We start from the raw sequence: 26,781 nt of genomic DNA, 5'->3' as shown, positions 1-26,781 counted from the left end.
CACTCTCAAAGAGGTGGCTCGCCCCTACGTTTGAAAGGACAATTAAGGGCGAGCAGTGAAGACTCTCCTCCCAGCGAGGTATACATCTTAAAAAAAACACCCAGGAAAAGACGGGCACGCGTCTTCACTCCATCGAGGACATCTCCAAGGTGTGTCAAGAAAGCCGCCGCTCTCCTCAAGGACGCCCACCAACCCTCGTCCCACTGCTTCCACCAGGGAGGGGGAACAGGAGTCTGAAGACCAACACCCAGCGTTACCAAAAGAAAACTTCACTCCGCCCCGAGAATGGACCATGAACCACAGACTCCGCCTCGATCTCTCTCTCTCCCGCCAATTATTTCTTGTTAAAATAGCAACATTTGCACCCGTGACTACTGCCGCAAAACGGAGAACTTCGTGGCGAGAGATCTCTCCCCACACCCACCCCCCCCCCCCCCCACGTCAATGAATTTCAAATAGCTTATGTCAAACTCCATTATTCGGCCAACCAACTCAGAATCAACGCCAGGAACCTCAAAAGGGGCTGCATGGAAATCCGTGGGCTTCTTTTTCTTTAATGACACACACACAGCCTCAGTCGTTCCAGTCTATGATCGCTTCCCGACCTTCCAGTTAAATAGCTTTTTAGATTCAACCCATCGGACTTTAACTTTAGCAAGGACAGGGGGGTGGGGAGATGGTAGATCAACCCCCCCCCCTCCCTCCTTCCTCCTCCTCTCCGCGAACCCCTTGTCGAGACTCCAGCTTGCCCAGGGCTGACTGCGTGCAACTTCTCCCCACGGGGAAGGGGGTCGAACTGCTTGATTCATCCGTCTCCGAATAAACGACGGAAGGTGCGGTGCGGGCACATTGAGCAGCTCGGCACTGATTTGGTTAACGCAGACAGCGGCTGCTGGAAGCTCCCCCCTCGAACATCCCCTTCCCTTACTCCTTGTCCTTGACTCTGTGAGACTCGTTGCGGATACACAGCATGGCTCCAGACAAGCCCCCCCCCCCTCTCAATACCTCCTTAGTGCAGAACCCCCTTTCTCCCCCCCCCCCCAAAATGCTCGCGAGCAGATCTTCTGACCCAGAAGAAATAAAATCTGAAAGGAATGGGTCCCGGGGGGAATTTGGGAGGATCATTTATTTATGCCGAGAGATGCTACCTCCATATCTGCATTAGCCGGATGGGAGGGGCACAGCATTTCTTCTGGGGAGACCTTCTACAGCTTTTGGATGATATTCCCCTCGCAGCCCGAGCCCCATCTCTCTCTCTCCCCCTCCCCTTTCTCTCACGGCGTGGTCGGGTTTCAACATGCAATGTCAAGCCTCTCTGCCGACGCCGTTCCCTTGTCTGCAGTAACCAGTCCTCCCAGCAAGCCGATTGGTTTGTGTCCTTAAGTGCTGGGCAAGGGTTGGATACCAACGCGAGATTAGCAGGTGCATTATGCTGCTCCGTTGTTCCTGACGGCCAGCGAGCGGATGGTGGTGGGGTCCAGTGGAGGAGGAGGAGGGGGAAGGGGGAAAAAAGAGCAACGGGTTGCGGTGTGTTGACCGTGCCGGCTTCCTGAGGATGCTCCGCGCTGGAAGGTGAACCGTGGCCCCGCAGCCTGTCAAGAGGAAGGGGAGGGGGAGGAGGAGGAGGAGGGGGAGGAGGGGAGGGGGGGGGATGCGATCTGGCTGACTCAGCACCTCGCCCCGCATCCCACGACTGACCGGACCTGCCGCTGATGGTCGGGGGGGGGGTCTTTTCCTTCCCAATGCAGACTGGCTTTTGCCCCCCCAGCCTCTTTGATTCCCTGGGCAATGTGTTCCTGATGCCTGTCTGTGGGCTCCAGAGCTTGGCATTCTCTACAGGATGAGTGAGGGAGGTATCTCTTCAGCTCCACCTGTTTTTCCTGTGGTTTCTGCAGACTCGGAAGGTGCTCATCCGACGGAGGAGCCGGAGAACTCTCCACCCTCCCGGGTTTTCCACTGCAGTGGTTGCCTGGTCTGGCCTCGCCAGCAAACCTGGTTGTGCGTTGTTCCTCTTCTCATTGGATTCATCGGGTTGGGACTGAGTTTGATGCTGCTCCGGTGGATTGTGGTGGGATCGGTCAAGGAATATGTGCCGTCGGATCAGCTGGAATCTAACCGCGTTGGGCAGGACCCCATCTTCCTCTCCAAGCCCAGCTCGTTCCCCAAGCATGCAGAAACCAGCAGCCTTCCCGCCGCTGCCAACCCTTCCGGCAGCCCCGGTGCCCGGGCCACGGTGGCCACCCAGGGTCCCGTCCACTCCACCACTGCCCCGACCAGCCCAACGCCGAGGCCGGGACCCCCGATCACTTCGAGTGCCCCGGGCACTTCGCCCTACCGCCTCACGCCCACCACCACCACCACCCACGGCACCCCTTGGCAGACGGTGCCCTCGTCTACCTCTTCAAGCAAGTTCTTCCTGCATGATTCCACGCCGTCCTGGACGCTGTCGAAATTGGGGGGATCGACCACGGACACGCACTCGGTTGTCAGACCCAAATTTCGTAAGTTTATCCAGATTGTATTTGCCCTGCCAATGTTGGACTGAAGGAACAGCGAGAACGTGTGTGTGTGTGTGTGTGTGCGAAGAAAAATCTCTGTGTGCATTTATCCGAGCGTGCATGGGGTGTGTGAGAGAGAGATCTTCTACGTCTATGTACATTTCTCTAAGCATGGAAATACACTTGTCCGGCGGGTTTCTTTATGCACGTGTGTGTGTCTGTACTTCTACCAGCGGGCATGTGTATCATGATGTATACAGTATATTCAACGTTCAGCAGATCGGAGAATTAACACGGTCTGCCCTCCTTCAGGAATTATCAATCAAAATCACAAGCTCATCAGACACTTCGGCATGTAAATACATTCTTGCTGACTAATCTCGCTTCCAGTTACAACCTGGATTGTATATTTTTACTCTTCACTTTCTCTATTCCGATGAGAAAGAGTGTTATATTTGTTTATTTAGGGGTTAATTCTCACCGTGGGTATTTGGAGGTTAATTCCAACTCTGTGGAAATAGGGATTAATTCTAAGCCTGTGTATGTGGGAGATGGTCTCAATGCTGGGTGTTGGAACGATCATTCCAACTCTGTGTACGTGGGTTTATTTCTAATCCTGGGTATTGGGGGTTAATTCCAACTCTGGAAATATGGAGTAATTCTAAACCTGTGTATGTGGGAGATGGTCTACATGCTGGCTGTTGGAAGGATCATTCCAACTCTGTGTACATGGGTTTATTTCTAATCCTAGGTATTGGGGGTTAATTCCAACTCTGGAAATAGGGAGTAATTCTAAACCTGTGTATGTGAGAGAAGGTCTCAATGCTGGGTGTTGGAAGGATCATTCCAACTCTGTGTACATGGGTTTATTTCTAACCCTGGGTATTGGGGATTAATTCTAACTCTGTGGAAATAGGGATTAATTCTAAGCCTGTGTATGTGGGAGATTGTCTCAATGCTGGGCGTTGGAAGGATCCTTCCAACTCTGTGTACATGGGTTTATTTCTAACCCTGGGTATTTGGGGGTTAATTCCAACTCTGTAAATAGGGATTAATTTTAAACCTGTGTATATGGGAGATTGTCTCAATGCCAGGTGTGGGAAGGATAATTCCAACCCTGTGTACATGGGTTTATTTCTAACCCTGGGTATTGGGGGATAATTCCAACTCTGTGGAAATAGGGATTAATTCTAAGCCTGTGTATGTGGGAGATGGTCTCAATGCTGGGTGTTGGAACGATCATTCCAACTCTGTGTACGTGGGTTTATTTCTAATCCTGGGTATTGGGGGTTAATTCCAACTCTGGAAATATGGAGTAATTCTAAACCTGTGTATTTGGGAGATGGTCTCAATGCTGGGTGTTGTAAGGATCATTCCAACTCTGTGTACATGGGTTTATTTCTAACCCTGGATATTGAGGGTTAATTCCAACTCTGTGGAAATAGGGATTAATTCTAAACCTGTGTATATGGGAGATTGTCTCAATGCCAGGTGTTGGAAGGATAATTCCAACTCTGTGGAAATAGGGATTAATTCTAAGCCTGTTTATGTGGGAGAAGGTCTCAATGCTGGGTGTTGGAAGGATCATTCCAACTCTGTGAACATGGGTTTATTTCTAACCCTGGGTATTTTGGGGTTAATTCCAACTCTGTAAATAGGGGTTAATTCTAAACCTATGTTTACAGGAGGTGGTCTAAAGCCTGATATAGGAGGATAATTCCAACTCTGTCTTTATGTGGTTCATTTCTAACGCTGGGTTAATTCTATAGGAGATGGTCTGATCCCTGAATTCTAACTCTCTGTATTTGGGAAAGAATTCTTACTTTTATCCATGTGTATTTGGGGGTATAATAGCATCTTTGTATACAGAGAATATATATGTAGAGGATGACTCTAACCCTTTGTATTTGGTGATTATAATAATTCTAACCTTGTGTAGTTGGGGGTGATTCAAGCTATGAGCATATGGCTGGTGATTGCAACCTCTACATATAGAAGCTGATACTTACCATGTGTCTGCAGGGTATAATTCTAACTCTGTGTATTGAGTATAATTCTAACTGTGCATATATCTGCTGATTCCACAGTGTTCAGATGGAGGCTGATTCTAACCTTTTGTAAATGGAAGCTGAAATAAAAAAAAAATCACAATCCCGAAAATTACAGATGTGGGGAATCTGAATTATAAACAGGAGCTGCTACTAACACTCAGCTATTCAGGCAGAAAGTGTGGACAGAGTTAATGTTTCATATTGATAATTCCAAGGCTGTAATATCAGGAGTCAGTGAAAGTGACTGCTTTGTATAGGATTGTTAATACTAACCGTGTGCATATGGAGTTTGATTCTGTGGTAATGGTGGATAAGTCTAATGCTGTACATAATAAGGCTGATTTTAACCATATTTGTGTCTAATTTTAAACCCTTGTGTATCAAGATGGTTTGTCACTATTTAAATATGAAGGCTCATTGTGTAGTACTGAATATATCAGCTCTAATTCTTGTGCAGTAAATATGTGTTGATTCTCACCTTGATTAGAACATAGAAATCTATGGCACACTACAAGTCCTTCGGCAGAATGTTGTGCTGACTTGAACAACTGCCTATTTTCATTTTTCTCAGCTCCATGTAATCGTCAACAGTCCTTTAAAAGATCCACCACAAGCAGTCCACCCACCACTCTACCCCCTGTACTTAACTCCCAAGCACCTCAATACTTTGCCCCCTTGTGTTCGCCATTTCAGACCTGGGAAAAAGCCTCCACACAATCCATGCTTCTCATTATCTTATTCTCCATCTCTCCAAGGATAAAATATCATTCACTCAACCTACCCTCGAAAGGCATGCCCTCCAATCCAGGCAGCACCCTTATAGATATCCTGCACTCCCTCTGGAACATCCACATCCTTTCCATTATGAGGTGTCTAGAACTGAACACAATATACCAAGTGGGATCTAACGAAGGTCTTGTATTAAACCTTTCCTCACAGCTCTTGATCTCATGGTTAATGAGGCCGACACACCATATATATGCCTTCTTAATAACACTATCAACATGTGCAGAAGCTTTGAGCGTCAGATGGACATGGACCTCAAGATCTGCTCAGAGTCCTACCATCAACATAATATTCTACCTTTAAATTTGACCCACCGAAATGAACCACTTCACACTTTCCGAGATAAAACTCTATCTGCCACTTCTCAGCCCAGCCTTTCAATGTCCCTCTGTAACTTCTGACTATCCACAACACCACCAACCTTCATGTCATCCATGCTTTCACTTTCTCATCCAATTCATTCATTTAAAAAAATCACAAAGACAAGGAATCCCAGAACAGATCCCTGGGGAACACCATTGGTCACTGGCCTCCATGCAGAATACGAACCACCTTGGCACACCAATTCTGCATCCTTAAAGCAAACCTCCTTTGATTCGATGCCTTCTTACTTTCTGAATCAGCTTTGCATGAGGAACCTTATCGAATGCATTACTGAAATCCATAGACGTGACATACACTGCTCTACCTTCTTTAATGTGCTTTGTTACATCCTCATAGTCTTCATTCAGGCTCACAAGACATGACTGAAGCCATGATGACAATCTCTAATCAGATTATGCCTCTCTAAATGCTTATAAATCCTGTCTCTCCAGATCTTCTCCAACAGCTTGCCCACCACTGCAGTAAGAACTCACTGGTCTATAATTTCCTGGGTTATCTCTACCCTTGGACAGGGGAACAATATTTACAACCCTCCAGTCCCGAGTGCCTATGTGAAGTTCATTGACAGTGGCTCAGCAATCTCCTCCCTGCAGAAGCCTTGGGTAAATATCAGCTGGTCCTGGCGTCTGAGCTAATTTCAATCTTTTTGAAAGCTCCGACACATCCCCTTAATCTCAATGTGCTCAAGCATTTCACTCTGCTTTTAAGTCATCCTCACAATTGCCAAGGTCCTTGCCCAAGGTGAATTCTGAAGAAATTAAAGATGTCCGCCCTCCCCTCCGACTCCATGCACATACTTCGATGATTACTGCTGAATGAAACCTGAATAATTTGTAAATGAAAGCTCATTTAAACTTCTGTATGCAGCTGCTGTTTCCATCCCTCTGTATCAAGCCTCATTTGAACTGTATATTTGGAGAACCACTCTATTCCTGTGTATGTTGACGTTCACTCCAACACTTTATATATCAGCACTGATTGTAATATTATACAGCGGTGATGATTCTAACCCTGTTTATGTGATGGCTGAATTTAGAACTTTGTGCATTCACTGGATTCTAACTCTGTGTCTGAGATCTTGATTCCAAACTCTACTTCAAGGCTTAGAATCATAGAACATTACAACACAGAAACGGTACCTTCTAGTCCATGCCAAACTATAATTCTATCTAATCCCACTGACCTTCACCCTGACCATAGCCCTCCATACCCCTCCCATTCATGCACCTGTCTAAATTCTTCTTAAATGTTAAAATTGACCCTGCATTCACCACTTCAGCTGGGAGCTCGTTCCACACCCCCACCATTTTCTGTGTGTTAAGAAGTTCCCCTGAATGTTTCCCCCTAAACCTTGCTCCTTTCATCCTTAACCCATGTCCTCTGGTTTGTATCTCACCGCACCTCAGTGGAAAGAGCATTTACTCTGTCTAGACCACTGGTTCTCAACCTTTTTCTTTCCACTCATCCCACTTTAAGTAATCCCTATGCCATCGGTGCTCTGTGATTAGTAAGGGATTGCTTCAGGTGGGATGTGAGAGGGAAGGGAAGGTTGAGAATCACTGCTCTAGACCCAATTGTTACTGAAATATTTTGCTTGAGAAAAATTGCATTGGCCCATTTCCTTTGGAGTTATGAAACTGTGCACATAACGAGTCAATTAGGTACAATTAAAACAGTGGTTTTCAAACTTTCCCTTCCCACTCACATACCACCTGAAGCAATCCCTTACTAATCACAGAGCACGAATGGCGTAGGGAATACTTAAAATGGGGTGTGAGTCAAAGGAAAAAGGTTGCGAACCCCTGCTCTAGACTCCGCATAATTTTAAATACCTCTATCAAATCTCCCCTCATTCTACACTCCAGGGAATAAAGTTCTTTGAGCTTAGGCTTTTACTAACCCTCTGGATGTTGATTTTATACTTGATATTTCTGGGTGATTCTGGCCTGTGCCCCTATGACTAAATTCTAATTTTGTATTTGTACAGGTTATAAAATATTTTGCACATTAAGACTGATTCTAAGCATGTTTGTTCCATGCCGGATTCTAATACTGCACCTATTCATGTAAATGTAGTAGTAAATTCAATGCTTGTGTAAGATCAGGTTGAAATATACCTGGTCATGTGGTCAAGGGTTACCACTGCATATTTGAGGGCGCTCTTGTTGCTGTCTGTACTGAGAGTAATTCTATCACTCACATGTCATGTCCAATTCCATCCCTATGTACGCAGAGATGGATTCATTCTTCATGTTCGTCAATCAATTTGCTTATGGTGCATCTCGTGCATTTTTAAACCTTAGAGAAGAATATGAGCTGAGGTGGGCCATTTAGTTCTTTAAATCTGATTCATGATTCAACAAGATTTGAATCTTTGGTAAGACTACACCTAGAGTATTGTGTTCAGTTCTGGTCACTGCATTTTAGGAAGGATGTGGAAGGCTGTGGAGAGGGTGCAGAGTAGATTTACCAGGATGTTGCCTGGATTGGGAAACGAGTCTTTACGAGGCAAAGTTTAGCAGTGCTAGGACTTTTCATTTGGAGTGATGGATGAGATGAGAGGAGACTTGGTAGAGATCTACAAGATTCTGAGAGGCATAGAAAGGGTGGACAGCCAGCACCGGTTTCCCAGGGCAGGATCAGCAAACACCAGAGGACAAGTGTACATAGTTAAGGGAAGGAAGTTTCGGCGAGACATCAAGGGTAAGTTTTGTTTACACAGAAAGTTGTGGGTGCAAGGAACGGTGATGGAGGCTGAAACATTGGGGATATTTAAGGGACGCATGGATGAAAGAAAAATAAAGAGTTTTGTACTTTTTTTAAGGAAGGAATATATGGGTCAGCATGATATCGAGGGCTGAAAGGCCTGTACTGTGCTATATTATTCTATGTTCTACAAGATCACAGTGAGCTTCTACCTCAAAACCATTTTCAGCTTTACCTTCATATCCCTTAATTCCTTTCCTGCCCAGAAATATATTGATCTCTCTTTGAATCCAATCGATGACATTACTCTACAGTTACAGCAAAAGCACCTTGAGTAAAACACAAAAGTCTGCAACACTGTGATTGAAGTAAAAAAACACCGTGCTGGAGAAGCTCAGCAGGTCAGACAGTGTACGTTATGTAACAAAGATAAAGACACATAACCAATGTTTCAAGGTGTGGGCAAAATGTAGGCAAGTGCCCAAACAAAATCGGGTGGGGGTGGAGGTGCACCATTCCACAATCAGGAGGGAGGGAGGGCACACCAGCAAGAAGGGGGAGGAGGGATGGCTCTGTGAATGGAGAGGGAAGGGGGTGGAGGATTCTGGTATTTGTATATGAACAACAGCGCAGAGATATCTTGGAATGCCCTTTGCAGGAGCCTTCTTGGGGAACTTGGGCCAGATTATCAGCAAACTAGATCTCAAGTAAACACAAGAAACTGCAGGTGGTGGAATCAGGAGGAAAAAAAAGCTTCTGGAGGACCTCGGTGGATCAGGCAGCAACTGTGAAGGGAAGGGGGGGTGGGATGAAGGCTTTTGACCCGAAACATTGACTGTCCATTCCCCTTTGCGGATGCAACGTGTCCTCCTGAGTTTCTCCAGGAGCTTCTTTTTTTATGTTAATGTGCTTCTTAAAATTGGAAAGATAAGTGGACCTTCAACGTGCTTTAGCTGTGACTCTGTCGTAATTGGGGCCAGAAATGGAAGTTACATAGATCTTGGAATGTTTTAGGGAAGATGGATGATACCATGGAGGGGTTTGTGAGGTACAATTAGAATTTCCTATTTATTATCTCTTTTTATATCTCGGCATATTTTGTTAGTTTGATTTATTGCAGATGGTGTATCTCATGTATTTGTGTGGCTGAAGCAAGTTAGAATTAATTTTACTTATGTCTATGACAATAAGCTCTCATAACATCAGCTCAATGTACAACAAGCACAGAGATCCCGTGAGAAGAGAGCTCCGCACGTTAAAACGTGGCATTGGATTTTTGGATAACTGCATAGATCCATGAGACAGAAGGAGGGAGATATGCTTTGAATTGGCAACTCCATCGATAACAGAATAAACGTGTCAACAAAAAATAAGCTGAGAATGAGGTGGAGTTGATGTGGGTTGGAAATAGGCAGTCATAGTGGTGTCATGAATTTGAGTTCCAAAACTTCAGGTGGTGAAATATGACAACAAGGTTGTCTCTCCGGGTGAGTTTCAGACGGTTATCAGAGGCAGGGTTAACTGTAGAGTTCTGACAGATTCTAAAAAGGCATACTACCTACCTTCTTGTTCTAACCCAATGTGAATCAAGACTGGCTGTATTGCTCCGTGCATTTGGTCTGTTTTAGTCCTGTACACGTGGGGATTGATTCTATCATGGTGTATATTGCAATTGATTCAGTGTACATTGTGCCTGGTCCTGTTTATCAAGTTTGATACTATTGCCATATATATTCATTGAAATTGATATAGACAGGAATAGAATGAAGAATGATCTTCTCTCCATGTATACTGAGACTGATTCTATCTGCAAGTATATTGGACCTGATACAATACAGGGGCTCCTCAACTTGCATTCCGATTAAACTCTAACGTAAATGTGAAAATCATAAGTCGGACCACCGTAAAGTATCTGTATCTTCAGTTATTCAATTCCAGTGTTAGTCAACAGATCCTTTCACTGTGTTCAAGAATGATTCTAGCTCTGTGTACATGGAGATTATTTCATCCCTGTATATATCAAAACTGATTCTCTCCCAATGTACAAGATTGCTTACACCCCTGCCTCAATAGGATTAATTTTTATCAGTGCACAAACTGATCTTATCTGTATATGTCAAGACTTTCTTTATCTGTGCTTAGACCTTTCCCATCACTTGCATTTTGAGACTGTTTTGATCCCTATGTACATCAAGTGAGACTTAAATCTTTGTGTGCATGGAGCCTGATCCTATCCTTTAATAAAGCAAAATAGAGTGATCCTGGAAATTTGAAATAGAAGCAGAGTAACCTGGAAATGAGCAGCAAGCAAAGCAATATCTGGAGCAATTGTTTCAGGTCAGTGAGTTTTCATTCCATAAAAAGCCATGGACAACTGTGCCTAACCTCATGCATTTAAAAAAACTATATTAACTCGATTTGATTGCTTTATCCATACAGAAACTAAGCCTATGCGTATCCAAATTTATTCTGTCATGACGTCTATCCAGGTTGTTTCAGCAATTCCTTCTGGTATTGCTATAGGATCATTCAGAATTTATTATCACGAACAAGTCATCACAGAGCAAATATTCATATTATAACAATCTTACAACATTACTATAAATAACAATTATTGTGCAAGAAAAGTAAGGCAGTGTCTGTGGTTCATTGATCATTCCGGAATCTGATGGCAGTGGGGAAGAAGCTGTCCTTGTGCCGCTGAGGGTTCTTCTCTAGGCTCCAATGGTAGCAGAGTGAAGAGGGCGTGGCCTGGGTGGTGGGGGTCTTTGAGGATGGAGGCTGCTTTTTTAAGACACCACCTCTTGTCGACGTCCTCGATGGAGTGAAGTCTGGTGCCTGAGATGTCGCAGGCCGAGTTAACAACCCTCTGGAGTTTATTCTTGTCCTGAGAGTTGGTGCCTCCGTACCAAGCAGTGACGCAACCAGCCAGAATATTCTCCACGGTACACCTGAGTTTTCGATGACATGCAAACACCTCGCAAAGTATAGCCACTGGCGAGCCTTTTTTATGATTGCATCGAGATGGAGGCTCCAGGACAGATCCTCAGAGATGTTTGCACCCAGGAATTTAAAGTTCTTGACCCTCTCCACTACTGAGCCCTCAATGAGGACTGGGTTATGTTCTCCTGACTTCCTTCTGATTCAGCTTGGAATGAGGTTGATTAGCCCAGCAAGTCTATACCAACCATTCTGCTCCCATTTGCGCTTGCTCTCCTATTTTATTTTCCTTGCATTTCTACCAGCTCCGCTTGGATTCCACCTCTCAGCTGGACTTTTGGGGATGTGGAAGACACCAGGGCTTCTGGAGGAAACCTATGGGGTTCACAGTAGAACATGCAAACTGCCCAAGGTCAGGATGAAGCATATGGGTCACTAGTTGTGAGGTGCCAGATCTAGTAGCCGTGCCACGGTGCCACCCTGTAATATCATGTTGAGCCAAGACGATGCATAGGAGCATTATCCAACAAAATGGAACACCAAGACATATGTGGAGACTGAGCTAGATTTTAAGGACTGGCTTAAGTAAGTTGGGAAGGAATTATCAGCACTTGGCACCTGCCCAGACATTTGAATCCATATAGTGTGATCTATTGAGAAAAACTAAGATGTTGGAATTCTGAGAAAACAATGAGAAAGTTGAGTCATGTCAGGTTTATTGTCATCTGATTGTACAAGTACAATAAGAGAGCATTGTCCAGTCCTTGGTGCAAGACATACAGATACACAACCAGACATAACACACATACAGACAAACAATACACATGCTGGACAAGTATTTATAGATATAAATAAAGTGTTTTATGAATATGAGAGTCTCGGAGGGTCAGTGTGAGCAGTTACTTTGGTTGTTCATCATTCTCACTGCCCGTGGGAAGAAGCTGTTCCTCAGCCTGGTGGTGCTGGCTCTGATCCTCCTGGATCTCTTCCCATGACGGGAGCAGCTGAAAGATTCTGTGTGCAGGGTGGAAGGGGGTCCTCAAGGATTTTGCACTGCTCTCTTCAGACAACAGTACCAGTAGATCACATTGATGGGGTAAGGGAGACTCCAGTGACCCTTTCTCTGCAGCAACTGTACCATATTGTGATGCAGCTGGCCAAGACGCTCTTGATAGAGCTCCTGTGAATGATTCAGCATTTATGGGTAGAAATGGTCCATTAATGTTTCAAGTCAGGACCCTTTATCAATACTAATAAAGGGGGAAAGTAACTTCAAGACAGAAGGCACTAGAAGTGATCTCTCTCTCACACACACCATGAGGAATAGGGAAAGAGGCAAAGTTAATATTAAGTACAGGAGTAGATAAAGAAGAACTGGAAAGAGTGGAACTAGATGGAGGGGTGGGAGTTAACTAAAACTGGACAAACTGTTTCATGCCATTAGGTTTCAGGCTGCCCAGAAGGCATATGAGGTTTCATTTCTCAAGCCTTCATTTGTCCACGCTCCGATAATGGATGAGGCTGAAGACTGGTATATCTGGGTAACAATGGTTGACTCCAGGAAGCTCGAGTTTACACCCCAAAATAGACAGTAGGTGTTCGATGAAATGGTCACTCAATCTGTGTTTGGTTTCACTGACATGGAGGAGACCTCACCATGTCGACCAGTGGTTCTCAACCTTCACTCACACACCACCTTACATAATCCCTTACTATCCATAGAGCAGCTATGTCATTGAGGCTCTGCCTCACCTGGAAGGCCTGTTTGTGGCCCTGGATGGAAGTGTAGGGGAAAGTTTTGCACTTACTAAGTCTGCAACAAGATGTGCCTAAGAGGGTAGAAGGGTGCCTGGGCAAGGAAATGCAATTAGCACCATATAGAGTGATTAAAAGGGCTATTATGTTGAAGAGTCTGATTATATTGGAAGGGTGTGACACTGGATTTGTGACAGAGAAATGGAGGAACAAGATCTTGTTGGGGATTTAAAGCAAGAGTAAGACATTTAAAATTAAAAGCTTTTCTTGGGCCAATGTCGGTCAGTGAGCTCAGGTAACTAATGCAAGTTCAAATGTATAGCTTTAGAATTTGCCTGACTTTGAATTGCACTCCAATTTTTCATCCAATCCCAAATCTGCTGGATTCCCATGCTAGCATTTTTGAGAACACTCAGCCACTGAGCCTTCACAGCCTTTGAAAAAGAAGATTTCAGGGACTTACAATTCTCTGTACAAAGTACAGTAATAGATGCATTACAGTAATAGATGCATGAACCTTCATTCTATGTCCTCTGTCTTGGATGCTTCAATCGAAGGAAGCCTGCTTCCAGGGCTACCCTGTCAAGGACCATAAGGATTTTATGCTTCCTTTTATGACAACCAGCCCCATCAATTCATAAATCTGTATAATGAACCTCTGTGGAACAACCTCAAAAGCATATCTCGTTCATTAGGTAGGGAGATGAGAACTGTGCAGAGCACAGGCATTGACTCACCAATGCCTTGTATGATTTCAATAAGACTTAATGTTATATCCCACTTTATTTTAAAGTTAAGAAATGGCATTTGCATCTTCATTGCTGTGATATTTCTTTTAACTATTAAAGAAACTTGGGTTCTTTTTATTAACATCTCACACCCTCATGGTGAAGCCATTTTTTGTATCTAACCTGAGATGAAGCATTCATCTCCGACTCTCCGGGTGAGTTTCAGGAGTATCCTAGCATATTATCACCACATCCCCTTTCCTTAAGATGTTCAATCTAGCAACATTACACACTAATATGGTATTCATTTCAATTAACACTTAAGCACCAACATAAATACAAATGTCAGTAGCATAAACTTTTTAAAGTGTGCAGTTCTTTTTCTTTTAGAGATTCAGTCTGTCAGGTGACAACTCGTGTGGATCTTCTCCACACAGGTGCTTGTGTCGGCTCTGCTGGTCCACTACTGTCTAGCACTGGTGGTGTTTTCTCTGTTGCTGTGCAGGCTGGATCTTCTACATTTGTCTGTTCTTCTAGTGACACTTGCATTTTAAGCAGGCTCTTTCGATTCCTCCTCAGTATTTGACCATCCTGTATTCTGACAGTGGAGGATCTTGTGTTTACTTCCTCCAGAACAGTGGTTTTCTTGTCCCAGGTGTTTGAATTTCTGGGTCTCACTTTGTCATGTTGTGCCAGCGGCTCAAAGCTTCTTGCTGACATCATAGTTTGCTTTTTGTCTCCTTTGCAGAAGCTTTTGTTTCTGTTTGACATTTTCTTGTTTGTGTCTGCAGAGTAGGAAAGTAGAACCATAGGATGTTACAGCTAAGAAAAATAGGCCATTCAACGCTTCTGGTCTGTGCCAACCAATAAAACTAGCTAGTCCTACTGGCCTGCTCTCATTCCATAACCCTCTTGACCCCTCCTATCCATGTATTTATCCAATTTATTTTTAAAACTGCATTCACTACATCAGGTGGCAGCTTATTTCACACTCCTACCACTCTCTGAGTGAAAAACTTTCCCCTAATGTTCCTCGTACCTCTCCTTTTCAGCCTAAGGCTATGACCTCTCAGATTTATTTCCCCCAAACATCTTACTCACATCTACTCTGTCCATAACCCTCATAATATTATAAACCTCTATCAAGTCTCCCTTCATCACTTGGATTAAGTTTGAAATATTGTAATATGTTTGATAAGTGGTTTTAGTTTAAATAGTTTTTTTAAAAAGTCTCCTCTCATCCTCCATCATTCCAAGGAATAAAGTCCTAATCTGTTTAATCTTTCCCTGTAACTCAACTCCTGAAGACCTGGCAACATCCTAGTAAATCTTCTCTGCACTCCTTCAATCTTATTGCTATCCTTCTTGTTGCTCAGTGGCCAAAACTGCACACAACATTCCAAATTTGGCCTCACTAACGACTTGCATAACTTCAACATAACATTCCAACTTCTATACTCAATACTTTGATTTTTAAAAGCTAAGATGCCAATTGCTTTCTTTACAACCCTGTCTACATGCGACGCCGTATTCAGGGAACAATGCATCTGTTATTTTTATTTCTCTCTGCTCCTCTGCACTTCTCAATGGCCTACCATTTACTGTGTACATCCTACCCTGATTCACTCTTCCAAAGTGCAACACTTCACAACTTATCTGTATTAAATTCCATCAGCTATTTACTGGCCCAATTTCTTAGCTGGTCCAGAACCCTCTGAAAGGTTTGAAAATCTTCCTCACAGTCCACAACGCCTCCTATATTTGTGTCATCAGTAAACTTGCTGATCCAATTAATCACATTAACATAAAGGCCATTCGTATAGATAACAAGCAATAATGGTCCCAACATCAATCCCTTAGGCACACCACTCGACACAGACCTCCAGTCTGAGAAGCAACCATTCACCACCACTCTCTGTTTTCTGACACCAGCTAATTTTGAAACCTATTTGCAACCTCTCTATGTATACCTAGTGTCCTAGCCTGAACCAATCTCTCATTTAGAACCTTGTCAAAGGCCTTACTAAAATCCATATAGACAACATCCACATCCTTCCACTCATCGACCTTCTTGGTAACTTCCTAAAAAACAACTACAAGATTTGTTAAACACAACCTACCAAGCATAAATCCATGCTGACTGTCCTTAATCAGCTGATGATGGTCCAAAATAACTATATCCTCTCTGTCAGAAATCCTTCAAATAATTTACATACTACTGACGTCAGGCTCACTGGCTCACTGGAGCCTTTCTTGAGCAGCGGGACAACATGAGCAACCGTCCAATCCTCTGGCACCTCCCCTGTGACTAAGGACATTTTGAATATATCACCAGGGGCCCTGCAATTTCAACACTTGTCTCCCTCAAGGTCAGGGGAATATCCTATCTGGTCTAAGGGATTTGTCTACCCCCAATCACCTCCTTCTCCTTAAACTCCATGACGCTTCTATTTGTTTCCCTTCTATCCTTGTTCACTAAGCCAGTTTCCTACGTAAATACCAATGCAAAAAAAATTGTTTAAGATCTCCTCCATTTTACAAGGCTCCACACATAGTTGACCACTCTGATTTCCTAGAGGTTCAATTTTGTCCCTTACCATCCTTTTACCATTTGGATTTTCCTTCCTATTATCATGTCTTCTTTTTGCCTTCCTAATTTCCTCCTTCAGCATTCTCTTACATTTTCTATACTTGGCAAGTAGCTCATTTCCTCTTTCTTGTCTATGCCGCATGTATAGCCCCCTCCTTTTCTTGACCAGCTCTCCAATATCCCTTGAAAATCAAGGTTCCCTATGTCTGTTAACTTTGCTCTTATTCCTGGTCTGAATGTAATCTCTGTGCTCTCAAATTTTTCTCTTCAAAGGCCTTCCACCTGCTGGATGCATATTTGCCAGAAAATAACTTTCCAATTGACTCTTCTGAGATCCTTCCTCATTTCCTTAAAATTGGCCTTTTTCCATTTCAGAACCTCAACTCGAAGACCAAACCTATCCTTCTCCAAAATTAACTTGAAATGCTCACCTGACAGGCCACCTGATCTGCCAGGATCCCTAAAAGAAGATCAGGTATTGCATATTCTCTTGTTTGTACCTCCTCACATTGATGTATAAAACCTTCCTGTACACATCTGACAAACTCCAACCCATCCAGTCCTTTCACCGCATGAGAGTCCCAGACTATTTGCGGAAAATTAAAATCTCCTACTATCACAACTTTTTGTTTCTTACACTGGTCTGTTATCTCCCTACTGATTTGTTGCTCCAATTCTTCCGGCCCTATTAGTGTGGTTATGCCCTTGCCATTCCTCAACTCCACCTTTATGGCCTCACGAGTCCTCAGTGCTGTCCTGTCTATTGCCAGAATAGTCACACCTCTTCCTTTCCTCCCCTGCCCTCTATTCTGTCTGAAACAACGAAACCCTGGAACATTGAGCTGCCAATTCTGCTCCTCCTGCAACCAGTATCACTAATAGCAATAATGTCATAATCCCATTTGGCAATCCTTGCTCTAAGCTCATCTGCCTTACCGACCATACCCCTTACATTGAAGTAGATGCATATGGGACCATTTCTTTCCTGAACAAACCTGTCCTTAACTGCGTGATTCTCATCATCCTCCACCTTACTATTTGCTCTAATGCTCTGGTTCCCTTCTGTCTCATCAGGAACTCAGCGGGTGATATGCCATGTTCAAGTAGTGAAGCCCGGTAACTCAACAGAGCTAAATAAGAATCTGAGCCCCTTCTTGTGGTTTCCTGAGCAGCTGTTTAACTACTTGAACTCCTTTCTCTGCTTTACCGTTTGACTAGGGATGCAGAGGACCTGAAGTCACATGTTGAAAATCATACATTTCTGCAAAGTTCTGCAGTTCTTTACAATTGCACCATAGTCCTTTGCCACTGCAGTCGATTTGAGGAATTCCATGTCTTGCAAAGATTGATTTTATATATTTGATCACACAAGCAGCAGACATGTTAGGAAGCAGCACTGTCTCTGGATAGTTTGATAGATAGTCAATAACCAGCAAGTGATTCTTTCCATCCAGGTGGAACAGATCAGTCCCAACTTTCTGCCATGGTTCCGCTGCTAAGTTAGTCACGATCATGGGTTCCTTTGGCTGCTTTTCAATCATTTGCAATAATATTCTGATCTTTCATTCTTCCTTCCATCTGCCAGTCCTTGCCCACTCTATATCTGTCTGCAGAATCTTAGTATCCTCTGCACAATTTGCTTTTCCACTCAATTTAGCGTCATCAGCAAACTACACTCTGTCCCCTCTTCCGGATCATTTATGAATACTGTGAACAGATGCAGGCCCAGCACCAATCCCTGTGGCACCCCACGCACCACTGATTGCCTACCAGAAAAACACCCCTGTACCCCAACTCTCTGCTTTCTATTGGTTCACCAATTCTATATCCTTTAAGTCATTCAATCTTCAAACCTGTTTCTGAACAATGTCTTCAAATTAAATATTGCAAGAGGTGTTCACATTTCTAATGTTATACTAGTTTCTATGATTTAAATGCTTTGTAAGGATCTGGTATAATTCAGGGTCGCCTACTCCCCAGTAGCAACAGTGGAATGTGTGTTAGATGCATAATTGAGATGGTATGCTTGTGATCTCCAAATTTTATAGAATTTCTTCAGATTTCCTGCACAGAAATTGGAGATGGAAATTGTCCCATGTGCAATGCACAACATTCTGGAGAAACTCAGCAGTTTACGCTGCATCCATAGGAAGTAAATAGTAGACAATTCAGGTTTGAAGATTGAATGACTTAAAGGATAGAGGATTGGTTAACCAACAGCTTGAAATCATTCCGTCAATGTCAGCATTTATCACTGGCCAATGAACAGCAGTTCAGGCCCTCCTCCTTTTCAACATCTCTTGTCACAGTGATTGAGGAATGATAATTCTGCTCTGTCTGAGTAGAAGCTCATTGACAACACTCAGCTCTGCTTTGATGCTTTAGTATAGCTAATATTCATCTCGAGGCCATCCTTCATTCAGATTCTTGATTACCTTCTGTAGAACTGTGCCCTTTTCTGTTTCAGCTACGTTCTGCTTGGATTTTATGTCAGATATGGGAAGAGTTTCAGTGATCAGATTCACATCTGTCTCTATGGAACTCTCATTGCGTGCTTCACTCTGCGTCATTGCCCTGGTTTCTTCCATATTGTGCACACTTTCACTTCTGCCTTGTTTCCCTTTGAGGGGAAAAAATTGCTTTGCATAGTGATTCTGCCCTTTGCACTTATTACAGACTTTCCCATAGGCTGTGCATTGTTTTGGTTCATGTTGAGTTCCACATTGTGCACAATCGAATGTCTCTCCATCTTTTTAATGTTTTCGATGTCTTGTTCTCTGCTTATGTGTGCGTCTAGACACTATGGCTACTTCTATGTCTTCACTTTCACTGGCTTTTGCACTCTCACTGAACTTTTTGCATGATGCAGAGCTATTTCATAACTTCACAGCTCCAGCCAAGGTAAGCTTTATTTCTCGTAGCAACCTCTCTCTCACTTTCTTATCAATAATTCTGAACGCAATTTGATCATGAATCATTGAATCTTGTAGCGATCCAAAATTGCACATTCTTGCTTTTAGTTTCAAGTCCATTAAGGAAGTATCAAAGCTTTGTGGACAAGCCAAATACATACCTCTTGAACGTTTCAGTTTTCTTTGGTGAGCAGTGTTCATCAAACATCTCGCAACCTTGTCAAAGTTGCCCTGGTCATATGTCTCGGCAAAAATAAATGTGTTTGCTGTTCCACCACAGTAAGTAGCAGTGGAATTTTCCGTGCATCCAGTTTGCTATCGAATCCAATAGTTTGCAGATGCAGCATGAATCGTTATTTGAACAACCGCCACTCGTGGTCAATGTTCCCAGTCCAATTCACAGAATCAGGAGTCTTCACACTCTGCATGTTTCCTGCTCATATCAACTGATACACACATGTGATGTTTCTTTTAAGTAATAAAGAAACTTGGGATCTTTTGTATTGACACTATTTTATTAACAACTCAAGACCTCGTGGCGCAGCCATTTTAAAAAATCTAATCTGATGTGCAGCATTCATCTTTGACCCACTCTAGTGGTCGGGTGTATCACGAGCACTCTTATCACCACATCTACTTGGTGTACTTGCATGTTTGTTCTCCCTGTTTCGTTAACCAGCCTGCAATAATATCTCACCTATTTAAAAACAGTTTACTTTCTCATTTAACTTACCACAATTAAATAGGTTCACTTTTCCCTATTATACTGCACATCTCTTTCACCCCCACTCATCCTTTGTCCCTTTGAAGGCTTCTTCCATCCTCACATTTTAACTTTGGTACCTAGCACTGAAACGTCAGTGAACTTGAATATGCTGAAACCGGCTCCTCCAACTTTTGTCTTCAGTAGGTTTTATAATATATAAATGACCAGGAAACTAGGGCTGATGTTTGCAGATGTGGAAATTGCAGCACGGTGGTTAAACTATTGGAATAATAATCTGGAAGCTGAACTGACAATCCATAGACATCAGTTTCACATCCATCTGTGGTATCTGGAGAATTTATCTCCAGTTAATTAATTAATTTGGATTCTTTTTTAGAAAGATATTATCAATACTGAAAGCACTCGCTTCTAACCTAAGAATATCTGGTTCATTCACAACTCTCAGAGAACGTAAACTGTCATCCTCAGTGCGACTCCAGAAAGATTAACTGCCCTTTGAACTGCCCCAGCAGACCACTCAGTTGTATCAGATCAGTACATTTAGGCAGATTAAAAATGAAACAATGCACCATATTCAGATGCAACAAAGTCAAACTCAATCCACCTTGATAAGTTCTCCTCAAGGCATCCTCTGAGGCTGCTGTGTAAATTGGGCGAGTCACCTTGCTGCCAAGTCAGTCATCGACCTGAAAGCAGAGAATCATGCTTTCTAGTCATTATTTCAGCGTTCTCCATCACCACAACTGAGTATCTTCCATCTCTCCATTGCCAGGCATCTGCAATAGAGTTGGACTTGACCTTGATGCAGAACCCATGGGATCTAGGGAAGACTCCTATTGCCCTCTCTTAGATCATGAGTGGGGCTCCATGAACAGGATTAATGCATGATTTGATGGTGAGACAGACGGACAAGGAACCTGGCACGGTTAGCGTATCGGTTGGCGTGGCGCTATGACAGCACCAGTGACCTGGGCTCAAATCCAACACCATCTTTAAGACGTTCATATGTTCTCCCTGTGTCTGCATAGGTTTCCTCGAGGTACTCTGGTTTCCTCCCGCCCTGCAAGAAGTATGGGGATTGTAGGTTAATTGGGGTATTTGGGCTCATGGGCTGGAAGAGCCTGTTACTGTGCAGTATGTCTCAACCTAAATTTAAGTTTGAATCAAAAATAATGTTGAAAATTTTGCACGTTTAAAAAATAAATAAATGAATGAATAGACAGAGAGAGAGAGAGAGAGAGAGAGAGAGAGAGAGAAGTATTGGTCATAGTGATCTTGTACATTTGTCATCCTATTGTACGAGTACAACCTGATGAAACAGCGTTTTCCGGACCACCGCGCAGAACAGTGCAACATAACACACATACATTTAAACAATACACAGTATATTTGTACATCTATTACAAATAATAAATATTATCTATACCTAGAGGAGTCATGGAGAGATGTTTAAGCAGGCATTCAGCAGCCTGTGTCAAAAAGCAGTTCCTCAGCCTGGTGGTTCTGGCCCCTAATAATTCTGTATCTTTTTCCTGTCAAAGTTAACAAGCAGCTCGAAAGGCAAATGGTGTGTGACCTTTATTACAAGAGGATTTGAGTACAACAGTGCAGTAACCAACACCCTGGAGTGTTAGAAGAACCAGGGGTCTAGCATGTTGGAGGGACTGAGGGAAGAAACCTCTCGTTTGTTAGAGAGACTGCAGAACCAGGCCTCTAGTGTGAGACAACACATGGGGGAAAAAAACATCTCTCCATGACTCCTCTAGGTATAGATAATATTTATTATTTGTAATAGATGTACAAATGTACTGTGCATTGTTTAAATGTATGTGTGTTATGTTGCACTGTTCAGCCCTGGTGAGAATCTACTGGGAATTAGTATTGTGTACAAGCTGTGGCTCGACCTGAGGAAGGATGAAGGGAACTCAACAAAGGTTCACCAGATTGATTGTGGGAGTAGAGGAACGATCAAACAGTTTGACCCCACACTCTCTCTCTAGAGAGCGAGGGGCAATCTCCTTGAAGCAAACAAAAGTTATGGGACTTGAAAATTAAAAGGGAACGTGCAGATGTTGGAAATATGGCAAGGGAAACAGAAAAAAGATGGAAACCCTCAGCATCAGACTGCACCTGTTAATGGGACAGGTAGCATTTCCCATCTGGGACCCTTCCTCAGCAGCTCTGAGGGGTTGCAATTGCTGGAATTCCATTCAATTATCAAAGCCCTAACTTCACTGCACAAATTCCTCAAGATGGTGTCCTCACCCCAGCATCCTTCCATTGTTTCATCAGTCATTTCCTTCCATTGAATGGTTACTTGATGGTCACATGCTCATGGGACATAAAGAACAGTCCATGCCTGCATGCAGAGAGACCTGGTTAATGCTTTTACAGTGCAAGTGACCTGGGATTGAATCCGCCGCTGTCTGTATGTTCTCCCTGTGTCTGCATGAGGTTTTCCCCAGGTGCTCCGGTTCTCTATAGAGGGAGTGCAGTGCAGATTTCAAGGTTAGTTCCCAGGATGGCAGGATCGACATACATTGAAAGGTTGGAAAGACTGGGCTTATATGGGATGGAGTTTAGAAGGATGAGGGAAGACGTGATTGAGATTATCAAGGGGCTAGACAGGGTAAATTCGGATTACATGGTCCCAATGTTGGGACAGACTAGGACTAGAGGACATAGTTTAAGAATACAGGGAAGGCCCTTTAGGGCAGAGATGAGGAGAACTTTTCTTACCCAGAGAAGTGTGGATCTGTTGAATGCTTTGCCGCAGAGAGTGGTAGGGGCAGATTCGCTGGATATGTTCAAAAGGGAATGAGATAAGGGTTTGTGGTCAGGGGAGTTAAGGGTGATGGGGATAAGGTTGGGAATGGATATTGATAGTGAATGATCAGCCATGATCTGAAGAATGGTGGTGCCTTGACAGGCCAATTGGCCAACTCCAGCACCTATTCTCTATTGAATAAGCCTGGTCCTTGGGTTGAGATTTTACATTGGAGAAAGTCTAATTTTAAAGACTAGAACTATATTAATGATCTGGATGATAATGTGGTAAATTGGATCAGTAAGTTTGCAGATGACAGTAATATCGGAGGTGTAATGGACAGTGAAGAAGGTTTTCAAAGCTTTCTGGACCAGCTGGAAAATTGGGCTGCAAAATGGCAGATGTAATTTAATGCAGACAAGTGTGAGGTGTTGCATTTTGGAAGGACAAATCAAGAAAGGACATAAATGGTGAATGGTCAGGCACTGAGGAGTGCGGTAGAAAAGAGGGACCTGGCAATATAGATACATAATTCCCTGAAAGTGGCGTCATACTCGCTCTAGTCCACCAGCACCTTGGTTCTGATGCTTTGCCTCACATGCGAGTTCTGGTTTCCGCATTTTCTCTAACATACAAGAGCCATGACTCCTGTGCTCCTTCCAATACTCTAGTGTATTTTTTCCCCCATGTGTTGTCTCACACTAGAGGCCTGGTTCTGCATTCTCTCTAACAAACGAGAGGTTTCTTCCCTCAGTCCCTCCAACATGCTAGACCCTTGGTTCTTCTAACACTCCAGGGTATTGGTTACTGCACTGCCCCTAACACACAGAACCATGGTAAGGACAATGGTCCTTGTTCTCCTTCCAACACCAGGATCCTGGGTCCTGTGTTTCCTCTAATGCCCTTCAAAATGTACCAGGATTGTAGGTCAATTGGGTGTAATTAGGTGGCATAGGCTTGTGGGTCGAAAATATGTTGCTGTGCTGTATGTCTAAATTTTTTAAAGAGGACTTTAAAAAAAAGTAAATCACCATGGCCTTCTTTATTTTCCCTGCTTCTTGATGTCGGGCACTCTGGTCTGCATATTGATCTCCTTGCCTTCTCAAATCCATTGGGAGCAGTCCAACACTAGCCTTGCAGCCATCTCTTTTGGAAGTTATTAGATGATGGCCCCAGAGTAAGGGTTGATTATTTATTACTTGGTGGAATGTAAATCCATTGAATTTTATACATCAAATATATCTGGACTATAATTTTTTTCAAAAGGTTTGCTTCCTGATTTTAAAAAATTAAGGACTATCATGGACAATTTCAAGCTGAACACAAAAGATCATTTCTGATTTGCTATATCATGTAGGAAGTTGGAGAAACATGAAATTAACTTTTATTGAATTTAGCAGGTTTAATTGTACAATGATTGCGTTAGTTCAACTGCCCTAAAAATGTTTTGCTGCTGTTTTTCGTTTTTGTACTCAGCATCTGATGCCTCTCATGTCAGTGTCCAGCAATAGTCAGCCAGCGTTGATGGATTCCAGTTGTCCTGATACCACTCTTCAATGGTTGCAATGCCCTGGTGAAACTTTTCACTATGTTCGTCACTGACAGCAGGGACGAAGTTCAAGTGCGAATGCAGAAAATGAATTTTCAATGACATGTTGCACCTCATGGTTTTCTATGCTTGAAGTAGACTTAAAATATGAGGAAATTAAAAAAAAAGGTTATATCTCAATGACGATAGAAAAATGCTAAGGTGATTCTGGTGATCAGCAGCCCCAAATCCATAAGGTACACCCAAAAGTGTTCTGGAAGCAAAATCTTCATTATCTCGTGATATCTGTGGTGTTTAGTTGTTAGGTATTTGTCTTGGGTAAACTTATACCTCTCATTTTGTTCGTTTTAGATTGGTACCAGTGTTTGAGCTACCGAAAGAAAATAGACACACACACCGAGAGCAGTTCAGATTATACAAATGTTTATTACAAATTCAAAAGCTGATTTCACACTACAATATGCAAGCCCTTCCCAACTATACTTATCAACGCTTGGACTGGTCCCAACTGCTGAAGCGAGGCAACGACTGCACACATAGTAGGTTGTCAGGGCGCTGGTAGCAGCTTCTTCACCTCCCCTGACCGGGACATTGGCTGGACTCTAGAAGTTCTTCTTCTTGCTGAGAGATGTTGCCACCTCTCGGAGAGTCTCTCACTTCAGCAGCGGGACCATGGCTTATATTACCCAAAAACTGCTTACCCAAGCACCTATTCCCAGCACAGCAAGAAAGCAAGTGAGCAAGCTAGCATGCCAGGCTTCTATCGAATAACATAATTTTTAGCTTATCACTTTGAATACAATGGTTTATTTTGCATCAAGGCTAGGCCTCTGACAGTCTGTGACCAAAACAAGCAGGAAGATTAAATGTTCTTGGTACACAGATGTCCAGGTAACAGCATCTCTGGCCCCTCGGTGGAATTTAGCTTATGTCTGCTGATTCTAAAACACAAGCAGGTTCTCAGCCTTCCAGAAGCAAAGGCTGCAAAAGTAAGAAACACGGTTTACATCTTCCATTACAGTATTTTTCAAAAGGGATTGGAAAGTGTCAATTAAATGCTAGCAAAATTGAAGGCTAGAGAATAAAGGGGAAAGATTGTGTTTGGGACAGTAAGCAACAGATCATGGAGGATGCTTACAAACATCGGTGCAAGAAAGTATGAGAACCACCACTTTTCTTGATGTAATTTAGGGGCTTGGCTATGTGAACAGAGGGAATGATTTCAAAATAGATGACATGAAAACTTCATCAAAATTGGGTGTTAAACTGTGAGACTGATGGACAATGCAGGCAGGTTGGAGTGGACACATACACGGGAAATGAAATTTAATTCCAAGTATAAAGTGACGGTATTTTAGGGTCAAACAATGAGATAGATGATTAAAATATACAGGGTGCAATTCTAGAGGGTGTCAAAGAACAGAGGGACTTGGGAAGTTAGTAAAAGCACAAAATACTGGAGAAACTCAGCAGGTCAAATAGCGTCCCTTACATAACTGACATTTTGGGCTTGAGCCCTTCATCAAGGTATGAGAAAGTGCTGGCAGGCATCCGAGCAAAAAAGTGGAGGGGAAGGAGGGGGGGGGGTGGCAAAGGCAGGAAATGATAGGTGGAGAAGGGGGAGGGTCAGCAGTGATCAGGGAGGAGGAGGATTGGTTGGGTGGGGAAGGGAGAAGGGAGGGGAGAGCTGGAAAGACAGGAAAAGGGGAGGGGAAAGAAAAGGCGAGCAGGTTTAGTAGAAAGCAGAGGTCAATATTAAAGCAATTTGGGAAGGTATATGTACGTCATTGATGGGCAGATAAGGCAGTTACTAAAGCTCATTGAGTACAAAAGTAAGGAGTTTATGTGAAACCTATATAAATGTCTTGCTGGCTAATTCTGACCAAACTATGGACCAAGAAATCCCGTGCTGTCTGTAAGGAGTTTGTACGTCCTCCTCGGGGGCTCCAGTTTCCTCCCTCCATTTGAAATGTGCTGGGGGTAATTGGGTGGCATGGGCTCATGGGCTGGAAGGAAGGGCCTAATTACTGTGCTGTATGCCTCAATTTAAATGGTGCAGTAAAGTTTCAGTAGGGGATGAAGGATTTTTATGGTGGACAGACAGAGATGTTGAGGTTGTTCTCTTTTGAGCAGAGAGGTTGAAAGCGATTTGATCGAGATGTTTAAATCAAAATCAGAAAGAGTGAAAATACTTTAATTTTTTTTTCCCCAATGGCAGCATGGTCCACAATCAGGGAACATACTTTGAAAGAAATAGGAATATTGTCTCCACACTTCTAAAAGGTGATAGAAACAGATTCAATCAATAGTTAAGAGGGAGACAAAAGATGCTGGACAACATAAAATTGGAATTGACTGGATTTCTTTTGAACCATGGAAGCGCTGACT

The 26,781-nt window shown here is 43.2% G+C and overlaps 1 protein-coding gene across 1 annotated transcript in view; it reads left to right on the top strand.

The window, feature by feature from the left end:
• Positions 1-1,840: 1,840 nt before the first annotated feature.
• LOC138737315 (pro-neuregulin-3, membrane-bound isoform-like) overlaps positions 1,841-26,781 on the top strand; it is a 391,174-nt gene continuing 366,233 nt past the window's right edge. The window contains exon 1 of the mRNA XM_069888068.1: positions 1,841-2,501. Coding sequence (XP_069744169.1) covers positions 1,841-2,501 — 661 coding nt within the window. The remainder of the gene's footprint in view (positions 2,502-26,781) is intronic.

The sequence above is a fragment of the Narcine bancroftii genome, chromosome 6, assembly GCF_036971445.1.
Source record: "Narcine bancroftii isolate sNarBan1 chromosome 6, sNarBan1.hap1, whole genome shotgun sequence".
Lineage (NCBI taxonomy): Eukaryota > Metazoa > Chordata > Chondrichthyes > Torpediniformes > Narcinidae > Narcine > Narcine bancroftii.
The sequence above is the reverse complement of the archived record's forward strand: the minus strand, read 5'-3'. Positions and strand labels throughout refer to the sequence as shown.